This window comes from Budorcas taxicolor, chromosome 18 (assembly GCF_023091745.1).
Source record: "Budorcas taxicolor isolate Tak-1 chromosome 18, Takin1.1, whole genome shotgun sequence".
NCBI lineage: Eukaryota > Metazoa > Chordata > Mammalia > Artiodactyla > Bovidae > Budorcas > Budorcas taxicolor.
Window position 1 is genome coordinate 41104870 of NC_068927.1, and position 19148 is coordinate 41124017.

Genomic DNA, 19148 nt, shown 5'->3' on the forward strand with positions numbered 1-19148 from the left:
CTGATTTGATCTCTGTATCAGAAAGATCTCTTGGAGAAGGGAATGGCAACCCACTTCAGTATTCTTGCCTGGAGAATTCCATGGACAGAGGAGCCTGGAGGGCTATAGTCCATGGGGTCACAAGGAATTGGACACGACTGACTGAAGAACACTTTCATTTTCATTCTGGGTATTTCATGTAAATGGCCTCATACAATATGGAGCTATTGTATCTGTTTTTTTACGTAGTGTAATGTTTTCAAGGTTCATCTAAGTTGTAGCATGTATGTGTCCTTCCTTTATTTTTATTGGCGACTGATATTCTAGCATATGGAGAAAGCACATCTTGCCTATCCATCCGTTTGTTGATGGACTCTTGGGTTGTTTGTTTGTACCTGTTGGCTATTGCGAATAATGCTGCTGTGAACACTGGTATACAAAAATCTGTTTGAGCCTCTGTTTTCAGTTCTTTTAGGTATATACGTAGGAGTGGAATTGCTGGGTCATATGGTAATTTTGTTTAAGTGAGTGGTTTTGGCTGCTCTGGGTCTTTGTTGCAGTGCACAGCTGTTCCTTGCTGCGCACAGGCTTTCTCTGGTTGAGGTGAGCAGGAGCTACTCTCTAGTTGTGGTGGGTGGGCTTCTCACTGTGGTGGCTTCTCTCTTTGCAGAGCACAGGCTCTAGGGTGCATGGGCTTCAGTAGTTGTGATGCATGCGTGGGCTTAGTTGCCCTGTGGAATTTTAGTTCACCAACAAGGATCAAACCCATATCCCCTGCCTTGGAAGGTAGGTTCTTTACCACCAGGCAAGTCCCCACTCCCATTCTTATCAGAAGTTGACAGTTCAGCTCTTGGCGTTCTCATGTCTGTCCTGAGAGTGCCCAGGAAGCACCCCTCCAGGCTGCTGCAGCCAAGTGGCCCCTGTTCCTATTGTCCTCCGTCTTCCTGCACTCCAATAGAAGGCTGTGTGGGGTTGTGCAAACCTGGTCTCAAACTCTTAACTCTAGCCCTTCCTTGCTGTGTGATCTTGAGCAAGTTATTCAAACTCTCAAAGCATTAGCTCCCTTCAGTGTCACCTCCCTCCTGGGTCAGCTCTGAGAGTGGGCTATGATGATGATGCAGGAAATGAACGTCTAGTGCCCAGCAGTGTTCTGGATTGTGATCCAGACCCTAGGCCCCTTCATGAACCCTCTTCTCCAGGGGCTGCCTCGCTGACCACTGGGGTCCTCTCACTGGTCTCTCTCAGGCTGGCAGGCTGTCTGAAACTGACAGACGTGGTCTTTTTTTAACTTTTCATAATTTTTTTTTCAAAACAGAGGTCCTAGATGAGAGAACAAACAGCATGAGGGTGGAAATATAGTCAGTGCTCAAAATATTCCTGTCTTTTGGGAAGTAAACCACTAAACTACTTATTAAGAAATGCTTTGAGCAAACAGTTCCTCCTGTTTAAGTCCAGACTGACTCCTTTTTCCTGAGAACACACTGATCACAACTTTCTTTTTTCTTCTTCTTCTTCTTTTTTTTTTTTTTTTTAAATATTTAGTTATTTGGCTGCACCCAGCCTTAGTTGCAGCATGTGGGATCGTTTAGCCGCTGCACGTGGGATCTTGTTCCCTGACCAGGGATCAAATCTGGGCCCCTTGTGTTGGGAGCTGGGAGCATCAAGTCTTAGCCACTGAACCACTAGGGAAGTCACCTAGGGACAGACCTTAAATACAGGCATTACCTAGAAGACCAAAGGCAGCGATAATAGTTTTGGAGACAAGGGCTGTGTTCATGAGTGGGGAGAGAGAAAGGGAGAGACAGAGAGCTTTGGATATTGGAAGTCAGGGGTGGTAAAAGATTTCTTTGTAAGCAGCAGCAATTTCAGTACTTACACTTCAAAAGAAGGAAGGCAACAAGTGAGAAAAAGCAGAACAGAGTCAGTGTGTTCAGTGGGAGGGGTGGGCCATGACTGGAGGTGAACAAGGGGAGCAGAGCAGAAGAGGTCCGGGCTTGTCACCCCTTCCCCTCCTGCCAGAAAAGGACCACCAAACAGAGGGATTTAGGCGGTGCCTCTCTAGTGGGGTCCCCAGACCACTAGCAGCAGCATCACCCTCACTGGGGAAGTCACTAGAAATATCAAGTCTCAGACCCCACACCAGTTCAGTTCAGTTCAGTCCCTCAGTTGTGTCCAACTCTTTGCGACCCCACGGACTGCAGCACACCAGGCTTCCCTGTCCACCACCAACTCCCGGAACTTACTCAAACGCATGTCCATTAAGTCAGTGATGCCATCCAGCTATCTCATCCTCTGTCATCCCCTTCTCCTCCTGTCTTCAGTCTTTCCCAGTATCAAGGTCTTTTTAAAAGAGTTATTTCTTTGCATCATGTGGCCAAAGAATTGGAGTTTCAGCTTCAGCATCAGTCCTTCCAGTGAATATTCAGGACTGATTTCCTTTAGGATGTATTTCCTTTAGGATGTGAAGAGAAGCGCAAGGCAAAGGAGAAAAGGAAAGATATACCCATTTGAATGCAGAGTTCCAAAGAATAGCAAGGGTAGATAAGAAAGCCTTCCTCGACAATCAGTGGAAAGAAATAGATGAAAACAATAGAATGGGAAAGACTAGAGATGTCTTCAAGAAAACAAGAGATACCAAGGGAACATTTCATGCAAAGATGGGAACAACAAAGGACAGAAATGATATGGACCTAACAGAAGCAGAAGATATTAAGAAGAGGTGTCAAGAATACACAGAAGAACTATACAGAGAAGATCTTCATGACCCAGATAATCGTGATGGTGTGATCACTCACCTAGAGCCAGACCCCACCCCAGGGCCGCAGAATCAGAATCTCCTGTGGTGGGCCCAGTGCTGGGTTTTAACAAGCCCTCCAGGTGTTGAGCACTCCAATGTAAGAATCACTGGTGAGGCCTCCGCAGAGAAGAGTTCCCTGATCCTCACTTTCTGAGAGAGACTGGTGAGAGATGAGAGGTGACAGGGCTGGCCTCCCTGTGTCCACGGGGTTCACCTGGAGATGAGAATGTGAAACTGCTGCTAGGTGTAGCTCCACCCAGCTCTCCATCTTTGCGCAAACACTGGCTCACATGGGGTGCCCTGAACCCATTCCTTGAAAAATGTCTCACTGCACCTGGCCTCCTGCCGTGAATTTATTGGGCAGATCCCAGTCTTATCCCAGGATTCTTATCCCAGCCTTATCACTGAAGGCAGCCCAGCTCTGCAGTGGCTGAGGTCACACCCGGTAACTGATGAGCCATCCAGGGCCCTACACCTGACCCAGGGCTTAATTATCAATTAGTCTAAACTAGCAGCCTGCAGCACAAGGGGCAGTGCCTGAATGAGGGAGGGGTGGATGAAGCTGGAGGAAGAGATTCCCATTACTAACCAGATGTGTGCAGTTCTCACCTCCTGTCTCCAGGGTCTTACCTGCCTACGGAGGTGAGTTGCATGCTGTGAGGGACTGGTGAGTGCTCGTCTTGCTGGCAGGGTGAATCTCTGCTCTAGCATTTTGTGCTGAAGCTTGAGAAAGAGAGTTGCCTTTATTCCCAGTTCTGAGGGTGGAGCAGAGAAGGGAATTGGTGATGCTGACTCTTCCTTGGACACTTTAGAAAGCCTTGTCTTATTCTTAGGATGTAATCCTTCTCATCCATGAAATCCTGTCTAAATGGCTTCACTGCCTTTAAGCTTTACCCACACGTGGGCCTGGGCTCTTGCCCGTCTCTCTCTGTGCATCCCCATCCCCCTGGCTGGAAAGGTGTGTGCTCTGCCCTTCCACCACCCTCATGGCCAGCCCAGACCTGGTGTCCCAGTTAAAGGAGACTGCTGCATGTCTTGGCAAGTTTGCTGAATTATTTAAACAAGTAATTAAGAATTGGGCTTCCCTGGTGGCTCAGTGGTGGGAAATCCGCCTGCCAGTGCAGGAGACCTGGGTTTGATCCCTGGGTGGGGAAGATCCCCTGAAGAAGGAAATGACAACCCACTCCAGTATTGTTGCCTGGAGAATCCCATGGACAGAGGAGCCAGGGGAGCTACAGTCCTTGGGGTCTTAGAGTTGGACACAACTTAGCAATTAAACAATAACAACAGTTAAGAATCATGAGAACCTCAGATTGCCAGTTGGGGGAAATGACAAAGAAAGGACCTGGTTGAGGAAAAAGGCTCATGGTCCAACAATTTTAATTTAGGTCTAAAGAGCCACAGGCATGCAAAATATATCCCAAGTTTTGCAGTGACATCCTCCTGCCATTCCTCTTTCCTACTTGTCAATTTCTATTCCTAAGGGCAGCACCCTTCCTAATTTGTTAAGTCTATACAAGCATATGCAAAGATAGGTTATAATTTCCATCCTTTTACACGAAAGCTGTGCATTATACACATTGAATCCACTCCTTCCCCATTAACTTTCCTTGGAATTTTCCACGTCCAGACATCAGCGTCCTTATTCTTCTTCACAATTGTGTCATATTCCACTTTACGCATATTACTGTGACTTATTTTACCACTCCTTCTTACAGATTTTGGGTTCGTCCAGTCATTTATCACAAGCAATGCTATAATGCTTCCATTTAGACATAGATTATTTAGCTTATATTTGAGGGTAACTTGAGGATAAATTCCTAAAAGTGGAACTGCTGGGGATTAGGTAACTACATCGAGACAGTGGTGGATAGTACCCTCCTTCCTCTGATGGGAAGGAAGGAAGGAGACAGTTGAGAGCCAGACACAGCAGGATTTGAAACTCTTCTCTGTGCTTTCTAGCTGATTGCCTACCCACTCAGAACCTCAGTGTTTAAAGCCTGTCACATGTGGCCCGCAAAAGTGTGCGGATGAAATGGGACCAGCTATGTGAAGTATTTGATTCAGGGCCACAGGCACAGTGAAACCACCAAGTGTCAGGAGGAACTTCCCAAGGGCAGGCAACCTGGGTACCCCATGGTATCTGAGAGCTGAGGACCGAGCCTGGTTTTCAAGGCATTGGTTCCAACTGGAAGATACCGTTTTCAGCCCTGCCTGTCGTCTTGTCCCTATAGCTTCTGATCTGTCCTGTCAGCGGAATGCTGGGTCTCGCCTGGGACTTCTGGGGTTGGCTTTTGGGCAGCCTGAAGGAAGGCCTTTGGTTTGCCTTCAATCCTCAAAGCTCTGGTTCCTGGCACAGCCCTCAGATAAACGCACTATCTGCCTTGTATTAAGTGTTTGCCACTGGCCTTGTATCATTCTGAGTATTCCACATGCAAGTTTGCATTCGGTTCTCAGAATTAACTCCTAGGATGGGAAAGATTAAATCCCCACCAGCCAACCTCTTCATCCTTCTGCAGCCTCGCTTGAGGCTTGTTGCATGACCAGAGTTCTTCCATGCTGTCCCCTCTAGGGGAGAGAGACCCCGTGATGTGTGTATGGTTTCCTGTGGTCTCATGTTTCTTTTACCCGGTGGATGAACTCTCATTTGAAAACGCTATGCAGTGGTCAAGAATCTGCCTGCCAGTGCAGGAGACGCGGGTTCGATCCCTGGGTCAGGAATATCCTCTGGAGTGGGAAATGGCAACCCACTCCAGTATTCTTGCCTGGAGAATCCCATGGACAGAGGAGCCTGGTGGGCTACAGTCCGTGGGGTTGCAAAGAGTTGGACTCTACTGAGCACGCAAGCACGATCATTGCTCAACAGTGTGTATGCACTTAATGCCACTGGCCTGATCTGTACGTTCAAATTAAAGGGTGAGTTTAATTTTAGAGGATAGAAGTGCAGTCTGTGTGTCTAGAAGGAAAAACAAAACACACACCTGGTACTATTATAACATCTCAAAGTGTCCAAGTGACGTTTCACCCTCAGCACCATCGCTGCCAACATTTAGTATCAAAAGTGAGTCTGTGACCAATGGCGAATCCTCTCCCTCAGAGGCGTGTTCTCACGGTCTTCTCAGTAGACCCCAAAGATCGCATCCACACGTCAGCATCTCTTCTCTCCTTTGCTGCAGGGGATCGGGACGAATTGGGGACTCAGGATCTGTGTGACAAACTCATTCATTTCTCAAGCCCTGGAACCAGGTGGCTCAGGCACTTCATTGACCGAAAACCATGAGTGAAGAGAAGGAAGAGGCCTCGTTCGGTGTGCTCCCGATTTATGATGAGCCTGAGAAGAGGGGGGACGTGCCAGAGAGCCCTGATGCTTCCTCCCAGCCGGAGCACCATGCATGGTCTCAGCTGGGCGAGGTGTGCGGTTCCCCGGAGCAGCCCCTGGGCTCCCTGAGGCAGCACGGCCCAGCTTATCAAGAGATGACCTGTGCGAGTCCCCAGCAGTGGGCCCCCCAGGCCCTGGTCGGATCTGAGCTGCCAGCCACTTGGCTCTCCAAGGCAGAATCTGAAGATGCAGCATGCGGTTTCAGGTAAGTCTCCCCTGAACCAGGCTGGCCTGGGGCGGTGAACTTGCTCTGGAGAGGGCGTCTCCACCCATCTCACTTCCCGTCCGTCTCCTCCCTCTTTCCTCCTGTGTCACAGCCCCCCACCAGGAACGGAGTTTGGTAAGTCCTACCTGGGATGGTGTGAGCAGGCAGGGTGCAGCCGGCAGCTGGGCTTCAGAGTGGGGGTACCTTGGGGCGTGAGAGCAGCCTTCTCCCTGGGTCCTGTGATGCTGTTGCTGCCAGACCCTACCTCTCTGAGCAGGTGGCCGCTGGTCTCTCCCTGTAGGTCAGCCTTGTCCTTCGCCTGGTCCCGCTGAAGAAGTCTTGTCATTCCTCAGAGCAATTGTACGTGTCTTTTTTTTTTTTTTTCAACCTGGCATCTTTCCCTTCCTATTCCCCTCTCCTGCCCCAACAAGAAGTTAGTAGGAAGAGGGTGAGGGCGTGTGGTGTGTCTGTACCCTTACTCTCTCCCCCATAGGTGGTGGGTGCATGGAGCCCCTGCTTCTTTGGACCTGGGCTCCCCTCCTTCTGTCACCAGTGTGTAGGGCCTCAGCTGTCAGGGTCGCATTTAGAGTGACCTCCTCAGAGGGACTCTGAGCCAGGCTCTGCTGTCATCACTGAACTCAAAAGTGTCTAAGATATGGCCTGTTTGTCAGGGAGGCCACCCTGGCCTGGTGCAGAAGGATGTCAGTGCTCTGGGGACCCCAGTTGAGGACACGGTCCTGCCTGAGGATCAGAGACGAGCTGGTGGATTCAGGCTTAGGAACAGGCTGGCCCCCATTGATGAGAGCAGGTCAAGGCTGTGACCCTTTGGGGGCCACCCCAGCCTCCCGTTCCAGATGATGTGGTGGTTAGGCAGAGGGCCCCACATAAGTCCTGGAAGGTTGGCCGACTCCGCCATGGGAAGAAAGTCTATGCAGTGGCTGTTAGCGGCTCAACTCACCACGTGTACACGTGTGGCCACGGCTACATCAGAGTGTGGGATGAGAGTGCCCTGCATGCCTGGGACCAGGCGCCCCGGGCCCAGCTCAACTTCCAGGTGAGGGGTCCTCCAGAAGGCCGGGGGAGCTTGGGGATGACCTCTGTCCTGACACTGAGAGCCCATGCTTCCTAGAGACCATTTGAGAATGTTGGCCCTTCCAACAGGACCGTGACAGCTGTGTCTTCACCTGCAAGCTGTTCCCCGATGAGCGGAGCCTGATCACGGGGGGTCTGTCCCAGAGCCTGACACTTTGGGACTTGGCACCCACCCCCCGTGTCAGGGCACAGCTGGCCTCCACCGGCCCTGTGTGCTATTCCTTGGCTCTCTCTTCCAACGCCCAGATCTGCGTGGCTTGTTTCAAAGGATTTGTTGAAATTTGGGATTTGCAGAACCAAATCTTGATCAGGTATGACCCCAGGGGGTGAGGTGCAACGGTGAGGCTTTTGGGAAGCTTGGGCTGCTTGCCCTACCTCACTTCCTCCTCTGCAGTAGGACGAGGTGAGTCCGTGTGGAGGACACATATGGGCTGCGTATCTAAGGACTTCCTGGGCCCCAGACTTCTGAGGGTTCCACCGATGCATGAACCTCTGAGTTGTTTTCCCACCAGGAAGCATGAAGTCCCCATATACGGATCCCAGTGTGTGGACATCACGGGCAATAAACTCTGGACAGGAGGTGAAGACACCAAACTATATTCCTGGGACCTGAGGAGCTACCAGAGGCTGCAGCAACAAGATTTACGGCATGAGGTGCCCGCATGGCTACCGCGGGTCTGAGTGTGGTCCCTGGGGCCCGGGAGCTGTGGGTGCCTGCAGAAGTGGGGTGGATGAATGATGGGCATGGCCTCTTTGAGTGCTGACCCCCAACGTCCTCCCTTGACAGATCCTCAGCATCACCCATGACCCCAGTGAGGAGTGGTTGTTAGTAGGCTTGAGAATGAGTGACATCGTAATCGTGCACACAAACCGGAAGGAAAAGTTTAAGGCTGTCCTACAGAAATACGTCTACCATCACAATCTCAAGTTTGCCTCCTGTGGTGAGTGAGCAGGCCGGGGACACCTCCGGGTGCCCTGTCGCCTGACAAGCTGTCTGCTCATCTGGGGAGCCTGGGCCCGGCTTCCTTTCAGACTGTTTAGTTGTCCGCTCTTTGGCCCCAGAACTGGCCGGACCAAGGTCTCCGGCCACCTTCCCATTGCCTTCGCCTCTGCTTCCACCCACCACCCGTTTTTCTCCCCTGCTGGCATGGCTAAGTTTTCTTCTTTCTTCTTCTTCTTATCACTGATTTATTTGGCTGAACCAGGCCTTAGTTGCGCCAGGCAAGCTCTTAGTTGCAGCATGTAGGATCTGTCTAGTTCCTTGACCTGGGATTGAATCTGGGCCCCCTGCGTTGGGAGTGCGGAGTCTTAGCCACTGGACCACCAGGGAAGTCTCTTTCCTCCTTCTTTCCACCGGGGAAGTCTCGTTCCCTCTGCTTCTCTGACTCTGTCTGTAATGGTAGCTTCCTACACGGAACCACAGCCCAAAGACACCAACCAAAGACAAGAGGAACGAAGCCCCATGTGATTGGCCTGTTGTTCAGTGACTCTCCCCCCGGGAATCTGGGTGTGGCAGGCTGAAGATGGAATGGTTTGGGTCATGTCTCTGAGTTTTATAGATGGGGGAAGCTGAGGCAGAGAATGAGTGGTTCCTTCCCTGGTCTCGTTGGGAGCAGAGCTGGGGCTGGAAGGCAGGCGTGGTCTCTGCCCCCTCCATCTGTCTTTTCTCTGCCAGGGAGCTATTTTGTGGCCACAATGAATGAGACGATCCGCTGCATAGCTGCACCTTCTCTACATAGATTGTTTCAGGTACTGGGTGGAGGGGTGTACAAACCCAGGCACTTGGAGCTCACAAACCCCAGACCCCAGATGGTGGGGCCCCAGAGATAGTGCTGGAGAGTACCTCTGAGATGGCACCCAGGGCCATTGAGTACATCAAGGGGGATGAGGGCTCAAGGCCCTGGGAACTCCTGGGCTCCACCTTGAGCCCCGAACCTAGCCTGGCCTCTGGACCAAGCCTCGGGTCTACATGGAGCCTTGAAAAGAGCCCTGTATGACGCCTGAAACACCCCGCATGTTGTTCCTCCGTGGCCTCTCGTTCCCTCCAGGTAGAGGAGTCCGCACACATCCTGTGTTGTGACGTATCTTCTGACAACCAGTATGTGGTCACAGGCTCCAAGAATAGTGCCACGGTTTACCAGCTCTTGTATTGAAGGTCCCGCTGGTCAAGACCCAGTGAAGGCCAGCATGCTGGGAGGGTGACCTTGGGGCGCTGGGCCACTCTGACACCTGCCACTCCCCCTCCTTCTCCTCATGTGTTGGTTATCTGTCCATTCCCCTCTTGCCCAGCACATTCCTAGCCTGCCCTCCAGGTTTTTATTATACAGCTTAAGGATTTTTCCTTTGTTATTTTTCTACCACTGATTTCTGGACTTTGTAATTAATAAAATAGAAAAGCAAAAACCAAAGTGGCTTGGGTGTGTGGTCAGTTGTTTAAACAACAAACTCATCATGATGGATTGCTTATACCCCCTTTCAGCAAATTCCTGAGTGGGTAAAACATTTTAGACCATACTTAGTTTTGTTTATAACTCTTTTTAGGGGTATCAGGGAATTCTTGGACTCTTAAGAAAGCTCAGGAAGCAACGTATGTCCATGTACAAACTTTCAGTTTGTATCCGGATGCTGGTAGACCAACAAAACTCAACTCTTGATGCAGGTTAAAACTCCAGGAGCTGATCTAACCATAGCCAAGGTCTTGATTCTCAATCTGGCATCTGGTGCCAGTCAGAAGCTGCCTGTCTGTTTCAGGGCATCTTCTCATGTTGGTGGATGTGATATTTTGGGTGGTCTTCACCAAACTGAAAAAGACCCAGCTCCCTGAATCAAGCCATATAGGCCTGCTTTACTCCAGCCTCTGCTTGGAGTTGACATGGCTGAGAGAGCTGCTGCTGCTAAGTCACTTCAGTCGTGTCCAACTCTGTGCGACCCCATAGACGGGAGCCCACCAGGCTCCCCTGTCCCTGGGATTCTCCAGGCAAGAACACTGGAGTGGGTTGCCATTTCCTTCTCCAATGCATGAAAGTGAAAAGTGAAAGTGAAGTTGCTCAGTCGTGTCTGACTCTTTAGTGACCCCATGGACTGCAGCCCACCAGGCTCCTCCGTCCATGGGATTTTCCAGGCAAGAGTACTGGAGTGGGGTGCCATTGCCTTCTCTGGGCTTAGACAGGTAGTAGCCTACTAAAGTTTGTAGGTTAAAATTCACCTGGAAGAGGCACGAAGCCTGGGACCAATTGTACCATCCTTTGCATTGAGATACTGTCCAGTACTGGTTCGTGCTGACAGATTACGAGTGAAGAATGTGGCTCCTTTCTGGGCCAAGACCTAAGGAGTAGGGGGATGTCCCCTCCAGGCTCTCTGTCTCCTTCTACCAGCTCCAGGCAAGTGATGTGAAAGTCCAAGGGGATTACAAAACAATGAGATGAAAGCATCCTGTGTCCCCAAATCAAACATGGAGAAGAGCTTCCCCCTTTGGAATATTTCAGGGGAGAAAAATAAACTTGTATTTGAATTGTTATACATGTTATGAATTTGTCACTATAACTCTGAAAATAACAAACTTTTACTTAAAGGGCCAGATAGTCAATATTTTAGGCCTTTTTGCAATTGCTCAGCTCTGTTGTAGCATTCACATATGTGAATGTGACTGTGTGCCAATAAAACTTTGTTTTTAAAAAGAAGCAGTGGGTCACATTTGGTCTGCTGGCTGTAGTTTGCTGACTCCTGCTATAGCCATTGTGCCTCTCAATTATTTATTTATTTAGCTTCCATGGAAAAGTGTACAGAGTAGGGTCCAACAGTAGTCCTGTCCTGGGCTGTAGTGACAATTAGACTCCAAGTGTCTATATATTTTTTACACAGTATTTTTAAAAGGTAGGGAATTCTAAAGATCAAATTCACAAGGTGGGTAATTTCTGGAGACTAGAGAAACTGGATCATAAAAGGATAAAAAGGACAGATTCAACTCTATATGCATTGTTTATTTCTTCAAGGTCAGTTCAGTTCAGCTCAGTTCAGTTGTTCAGTCGTGTCTGACTCTGTGACCCCATGAATTGCAGCACGCCAGGCCTCCCTGTCCATCACCAACTCACATCCATCGAGTCGGTGATGCCATCCAGCCATCTCATCCTTTGTCATCCCCTTCTCCTCCTGCCCCCAATCCCTCCCAGCATCAGAGTCTTTTCCAGTGAGTCAGCTCTTCGCATGAAGTGGCCAAAGTACTGGAGTTTCAGCTTTAGCATCATTCCTTCCAAAGAACACCCAGGACTGATCTCCTTTAGAATGGACTGGTTGGATCTCCTTACAGTCCAAGGGACTCTCAAGAGTCTTCTCCAACACCACAGTTTAAAAGCATCAATTCTTCGGCGCTCGGCTTTCTTCACAGTCCAACTCTCATATCCATACATGACTACTGGAAAAACCGTAGCCTTGACTAGATGGACCTTTGTTGGCAAGGTAACGTCTCTGCTTTTGAATATGCTATCTAGGTTGGTCATAACTTTCCTTCCAAGGAGTAAGTGTCTTTTAATTTCATGGCTGCAGTCACCATCTGCAGTGATTTTGGAGCCCAAAAACATAAAGTCTGACACTGTTTCCACTGTTTCCCCATCTATTTGCCATGAAGTGATGGGACCGGATGCCATGATCTTGGTTTTCTGAATGTTGAGCTTGAAGCCAACTTTTTCACTCTCCTCTTTCACTTTCATCAAGAGGCTTTTAGTTCCTCATCACCTTCTGCCATAAGGGTAATGTTTGTCAAAAAGGAGTTGGCTTCAAGAAAAACCATTAACAAAGTGAAGACAGCCTACAGAAGGGGTAAAAACCTTTGCGAAGATATTTCTGGTGTGGGATTTATATCCAAAATGTGTAAAGAATTCTTAAAACTCAACAACAAAGGAAAAAACGATTTTAAAAAGGGCAGAAGATTTGAATAGCTGTTTTTATAAAGAAGGTACACAGATGGCAATAAGCAAAGGAATAAGTTCAACGTTATCACGGAAACACAAACCAAACCCACAGTGCAAAGGAAAGTTGCAAGAACAGGATGGCTAGAATAAAGAGGACAGACAGTAACAAATTTGCTGGGGTTATGGAGAAACTGGAACCCCCATAACTTGCTGGTGGGATTGTATTAATAGAACTCATTGCAGCCACTTTGAAAGGTAGCTTTTTAAAATGCTAAAGGTAGAGTTATATGACTCAGCAATTCAACTAGATGTATACCCAAGAAAACTGAAAAAAAAAAAAAGATAAAATAAGAGAACTGTACTTTTTCTTCTTTCGTGGAAAGAAGGTAAAGTCCAAGTTAAGAGGAGTCACGATAAGTCAAAGAGTAGTGTAATTTCAAGGCTAGTTACTAAAAGAATACTAAACAAGGGTACAGCTTCCAAGTTAATAGAGGAAAACTACTGGCATAATAGAGTATAATAATATAATAATGCTTTATTATTTATATTTATAATTTATTATTAACAGTACATTGTTTAATTTGATGCGAATCTAAATAAAATTATGTAATAATGACAAACAGAAGATGTGACTAAATACTGAGCCATAAAGTTCAGAGTATTTAATTTTTACAGAATATATTCTAAGACCATAATGCAATTAAGATAGAAATAAACAATAAAAAGGAAACTAGAAATTTCCTGGTTTTGGAAATTAAGAAATATATGTCTAAATAATTAGTAGAGGCTAAATCACAAAGAAACTGGAAGCTATTGTCAACTGAATAATCAAAAATTGAAGGATTAAAAAAAAGTCTAAAAAGAATGGAAGATTTAGCTAAAGCTAAAGTTTGGCCATTCCTAGGTCATCAATGCCAGGCTTCACCTTGCCTTCCAGGGTCACGTGGGAGACTTGCACTGACAGCCCAGGTCTTCCCAGAAACTGAAAATTGGGTCTGGACCGGAGAAAGGTTACAGTCTCCGGAGACAGCAGAAAGAGAATGTGCAGACACGGCCTGGATCGGAGTGGAGGAAGGTGGTCGTGTTCTAGCTGCTAAGTGGTGCCTTTTTGCAGTCCCATGGACTGGGCCAGTTAGGCTCCTCTGTTCATGGGATTCTCCAGGCAGGAACAGTGAAGTGGGTTGCCATTTCCTTCTCCAAGGGATCTTTCCCACCCAGGGATTGGACCCGAGTCTCCTGCGTTCCAGGCGGATTATTTACCGCTGAGCCATTAGGGGAGCACACAGAGGAAGTCGGGGGAAAGGAAGTCAGAAATGGTTTAGGAAAATTTTTCACAGATGTTGCGAGACGAATTGAATCACTCAGCAGTGCTGTATCCATTTCCCCGCAGGAAGATGGGACACTGATCGACCCGCGTGGCTGTGGCTTGTGGTTGAATGGGCTCTCTGCGGACCTAAGCATTTACTTCTGTTCTCTGGCAGCACTTGGGGATCCCTCTACCTGCTGAGTCCGCGGGACCTCTGTAAACGCCACCCTGGAAAGCAGATTATTTTCTGTGAATGGCAGTAAAACATTGTGCCCTCTCTGAGGCTCGAACTCAGGACCTTCAGATTATGAGACTGACGCGCTGCCCACTGCGCTAAGAAGGCTGGCAGACAAGCGACCTTCTTTCTCGCTAAAGGGAAAGTGCCTGCAGCCGCTTCCTTTGGCCTAACCGCCTCGCAAGAGTCGGTGTTTGCCGGCAGAGCGCCGGTGGGTCCCGGGACAGCTGGGGAAGGACGGCTCCTCTCTTCTTCCGGGACTGGAACCGTCTTGCGGCGGGAGGGAGTCCCGCGCCAGCCTGGAGCTCAGGGGGTCGAGAGAGGAGGGGGGCTCGTGCAGCCGCGTTCGCCGTGGGTGGAAGGGCGCGCGCGGCCAGTGGGGTTCTGCGGAGCGAGCAGGAATAGGCGCGGCAGAACACGCGAGGGTCCCTCGCGGGCACAGGCTCCAATCGAAACCGGAGAGCACGCGCCTGGCTTTGGCGGGAGGACGCGCGGCAGGGATGCGCAGAGCAGGGAGGAGGCGGCGCGAGCGGCGGGCGGCGCTGCGGGCGTCCGCCCACACGGCCCCTGTCGCCGGAGCTCTCGGGGCGTGAGCTCGGGCTTGTGTTGCTGACGAACGGCGGGTGTCCGGCTGGACGAAGGCTGGAGGGGGCGACACCCGCTGCAGACGGGCATGGGGGGCGACCCTGAAGGGTGGGAAGGGACCTGGGGCGAGGGCAGGCGGGCGGGAGGAAGAGAGAGGGGTTCGGAAGAATTTGGGGCGTGAACTCTCCAGGCCCTGAGCCGGCCTTAGGAGTGGGGATGAATTAGGAGAAGGGAGAGAAGATTCCAGAAGACTCTTGGATGAGAATTCAGTTGGAAAGACGGAGGGAGAAACCATGCTTGCCTTGGACTTGCCATCTTACTCGTTTATTCAACCTTGTGGTTCTGCTTTCTCCTTCAAATCATTTTGTGTCTTTATTACATATAGAGCATTGCATTTCGGAGAGCAGAAGAGCAGCAGCGTTCCCTCTGCTGCTACTGCTGCTAAGTCACTTCAGTCGTGTCCGGCTCTGTGTGACCCCATAGACGGCAGCCCACTAGACTCCCCGGTCCCTGGGATTCTCCAGGCAAGAACGCTGGAGTGGGTTGCCATTTCCTTCTCCAATGCATGAAAGTGAAAAGTGAAAGTGAAGTCGCTCAGCAGTGTCCAACCCTCAGCGACCCCATGGACTGCAGCCTTCCAGGCTCCTCCGTCCATCGGATTTTCCAGGCAGGATTACTAGAGTGGGGTGCCATTGCCTTCTCCGAGCGTTCCCTCTCAGTTCAGTTCAGTCGCTCAGTCGTGTCCGACTCTTTGCGACCCCATGAATCGCAGCACGCCAGGCCTCCCTGTCCATCACCAACTCCCGGAGTTCACTCAGACTCATGTCCATCGAGTCAGTGATGCCGTCCAGCCATCTCATCCTCTGTCGTCCTCTTCTCCTCCTTCCCTCAATCCCTCCCAGCATCAGAGTTTAGGCAGGGTTTAAAATCTTATTGTTACAAGAATGCAGGGTGGATGGATGAATGAGTGGATGGGCAGAACATATAACATAGAACATATAAGTCAGAAAGCATTCCTTCCTTACTTCTTCACGGGAATTTCTGCTGCCGATCCCCAGAAGGCATGACTACCGAGAAATCACTACCCCATCCCGTTTATCCAACGATTATTACAAGGTACGAGTACTACCTTGGGCTGGGCGGCTTATTCTGTCTCTCAGCCCTTGTGGCATTATTGTTTTCACCAGGGAACTGTGTATTTTCATATCTGGTGGGTCTAGCCCCTTGCCCCCCCGGCCCCTTTCAGGGCTTTGGTGCTAGCTTAACGCAGGTTTCAGGTCATCTCTTGGACAGTCGTTCACACTGGTTCCCTCTTGCTGCTCTGATTTCCCAGGGCACTTAAGTGACTGATTTGCATCCTGTGGTTCCAGGTTGTTCTCAGTTGTTCCCTGTGTGTCTCCTTTGACTGGGTGTTCAGCAATGCAGGGACAGAATCTGAGCCACCCCTGGGAACACCACATTCAGAAGGATGGTGGAGGAGGTTCTGGGCCCACCCCCAAGCCCCTCTCTCCCGCCACTTCCTGCCTAGACTCGGTGCGCCTGTTTAGTGAACAAAGAGTTCACTTGGCGGGGAGTCAGGGCTTGGCATTTGTTCTCTCTCAGCCACTACCCAGTCTTGACCTTGTGGCTTCCCCTCCGGGTCATCCTAGCCTAGTACAAATTCTGCTGGAGAACAGGAAGAAACCGGCTGGGCAGCTCCTCCAGCGGGCCAGGTCCTTGGAAGCTATGAGAGCTGTGTGGCCAGAGCTCCCTCCAACCTTCCCTCCCCTTCCCTCCCTCACCCCTCCTTTCCCTCAAACCCCCTCCCCCCCTCCACCCCCGCCTTGAGAAGCTGCAGAGCAAAGGACATGGTTTGTTCCAGGAATCTCTCTAAACACATTTTTCAAAGTATCCCTGTGCCCAATCCTGAATGGCACCTCACAACATTTGGGGAAATAGTTCTCAGGGCTCTGCAGCTTGGTCTCTCAGCTGGAAGAGTTAGGCCATGCGCCATCTGCAAACCCACGCAGAACCTTCCAGCCCCCCTCCCAGTCTCTGCTCCTGCCTTTCTTCCACTTACCCACACACACATCCTAATCCGATGTTGGTCACCCACAAAGCCCCTCTGTCCTGAACTCCTCTTGCTCAGAGGCCCAGAACCAACAGAGAATGTTTCCTTCTCCTTCACTTTCCTATATCTTTACTCTTCCCTTGAGATGATTCCTTTACCTCTGTGGCAGAGGTTGCTCTGGAATTTTCTAAATCCTCTGCAGCAGATACACAAGAACTAGTTTTAGCTTACTGATTGATTACCGGAGAGAGTTCTCTACAGAAAGGCCTACAAAATGTTATGCTCCGAGCCCGTATCTCCGAACCGACCGAGAGAGCAAGTCCACCACAGTATTGCAAACGCAAGAAGGGAGTTTGTTTATTCCTAGCGCGCTAGGGCCCAAGTCTCATCCCACACAAGGGAATCTGACAAGAGCCCCGAACAAAGGAGTATGGTGGCTTATATACAGGCAGTTCTTTGTCTCAGTTACAGGAGTAGCTGGCGTTACATGATTGGCCAGGCAGGATGAGCGCATATCCTGTCTCTTTCTGGTAAACATGACTCAGGCCCTAGAGACCGTCGTTTGGTCCCTAACATTCCCCCCTGTCCCTAGATCATATAGAGGAATCTTCCTCTCGGCCCTGAGACACAGTTTGATATTGTTGTCGAAGCACAAACAGCTGTACTGTATTTATGCGTTCCTTTACAAAGGCTACAAGTCTATTGATAATGCATGGGCTGAAGGTAAGCATTAGTAAAAGTACTAGTAGGGGTCCTAGCAAGGTGGAGATTAAGGTAGTCAGCCAAGGGGATTGTTGAAACCAAGATTTAAACCATTCCTGTTGAGCCTCACGTTCTCGTTTACGTTGGGCTAGTCCTTCTCTCACTTTGGCCATAGATTTTTTAACTATTCCTGTATGATCCGCATAGAAACAGCACTCTTCTCCTAGGGCAGCACAGAGTCCCCCTTCTTGCAGAAAGAGCAGATCTAATCCCCTCCTGTTTGCTTTTTTTTGGATTGAACCTTATTTTGACTTGTGCATAATTGCAACTTTTACAGCTAAAAGTTGGATCTCCGAGGACCCTAGGGAGGGGCTTGGCGAATGAAAAATTAAGTAAATCTCGATTTCCTACTTCCCAGCGCCGAGGTCCATCATTAGAAGTAACACAATCTCAAGTTTTACAATGAGTCTTGTGCCCCCCCACAGGTCTTCCAGTCCTGCCTGGGTGCACCTGGGCATGCCCAGAACCCTTGTTCTCGGAGATAACCCCTAGCCCAAGGCACATTTACCATCGGCTTAAGGTCAGAGTACAAGTCTGGCCACCATGTGTTTGGTGGATGTATTGCGGTAGTGGAGTTTAGCACCTCTCGTGTTAGTCCATTTTGCAGCTTCCAGGTGATTTTGACGGGTTGACGCGGGTTCATGCTGGCAACTCCGGAGCAGAGTAACTGGGTCATCCACAAGAGGGCCCAGCCGAGTTGTCCCGGTCCTGTTGGCGCCTTCGAAGCTTTAGCCTCAAGGGGTTGGACGGGTGCAGAGATGCTTCTCATTCTTTTTTAGCGTCTTTTTGCTCTGCTGAAGCAGCTGGGCATACGTGGTTGCAATGCACCCAAGGCCCGATACCGTCAACCTTTAGGGCAGTTGGGGTGGTAAGAAGAACAACATAAGGACCCTTCCATTTGGGTTCTAGTGCCTTGGTTTGGTGCCTTTTGACCCACACCCAGTCCCCTGGGCCAATGTCATGTGAGGGAATAGTTCCTTTATTTTGACCCACATGTATTTTTCGGAGCCGTTTCCAGACACGAGAGTGCACCTTGCTTAAGGCCATCAAGGCCTCTCGGAGTTGCCCCAACGTGGGAGGTGGTACTTTTCTTCCTTCAAATATTGGACATACAGGGGGAGGTCTCCCATACAGAATCTCAAATGGGGTCAGATTAAGTTGATAAGGAGTATTACGCGCACAAAAGAGGGCGAAGGGAAGGAGGGTCACCCAGTCCCCGCCAGTCTCTAGAGCCAATTTAGTTAAAGTTTTTTTTAGAGTCCGATTTATTTTTTCTACTTGCCCTGAGCTCTGTGGACTGTATTCACAATGTAACTTTCATTTAGTCCCCAGGGCTAGGGCAAGGCTCTGAACTATTTGACTCACAAAGGCAGGTCCATTATCAGAGCCGATGGTCACTGGCAGGCCAAACCTGGGAACTATTTTTTTTTTTTATCTTTTTTGCCACTATCATCGCGGTTTTTCCCTTTGTAGGAAAAGCCTCCACCCACCCTGAGAAGGTATCCACCAACACTAACAAGTACCGGTAACCATACTTGCCTGGCCTTACCTCGGTGAAATCTATTTCCCAGTGTTGCCCTGGTCCTTCTCCCCGATACCTCAGTCCTGCATGTTGTCCTTTTCCTGGCCTCGTCTGTTGACATGCCTTACAAGCATGCACTATGTTCTTTACAGTTGTCTGGTGCCGGGGAAATCGCAGGTGCGCAGTTTGAAAGAGCATCAGAGTCTTTTTTTCTCCCAGATGAGTAGACAAGTGCAAATGCTCACATAGTTGCCGTCCCAACTGAGCAGGGAGTATCAAGTAGCCGTCTGAGTCTCGGTACCATCCATCTTCACCTTTTTGAAGGTTGG

General features: G+C 49.7%; 1 protein-coding gene and 1 non-coding gene across 2 annotated transcripts; one reads left to right on the forward strand and one right to left on the reverse strand.

Annotated features, from left to right (window-relative positions):
• Positions 1–6052: 6052 nt before the first annotated feature.
• On the forward strand, positions 6053–9605 carry TLE7 (TLE family member 7). The gene is made up of 9 exons (XM_052656975.1): positions 6053–6360; positions 6473–6495; positions 6662–6720; positions 7202–7414; positions 7522–7763; positions 7965–8106; positions 8240–8393; positions 9128–9201; positions 9501–9605. Exons 1-9 carry the CDS (start codon positions 6053–6055, stop codon positions 9603–9605), a joined length of 1320 nt encoding a protein of 439 aa, XP_052512935.1.
• A 4330-nt stretch (positions 9606–13935) lies between these two features.
• On the reverse strand, positions 13936–14008 carry TRNAM-CAU (transfer RNA methionine (anticodon CAU)). Its single transcript has one exon. It is a non-coding gene; the product is annotated as a tRNA-Met (tRNA).
• Between the last annotated feature and the right edge of the window lie 5140 nt (positions 14009–19148).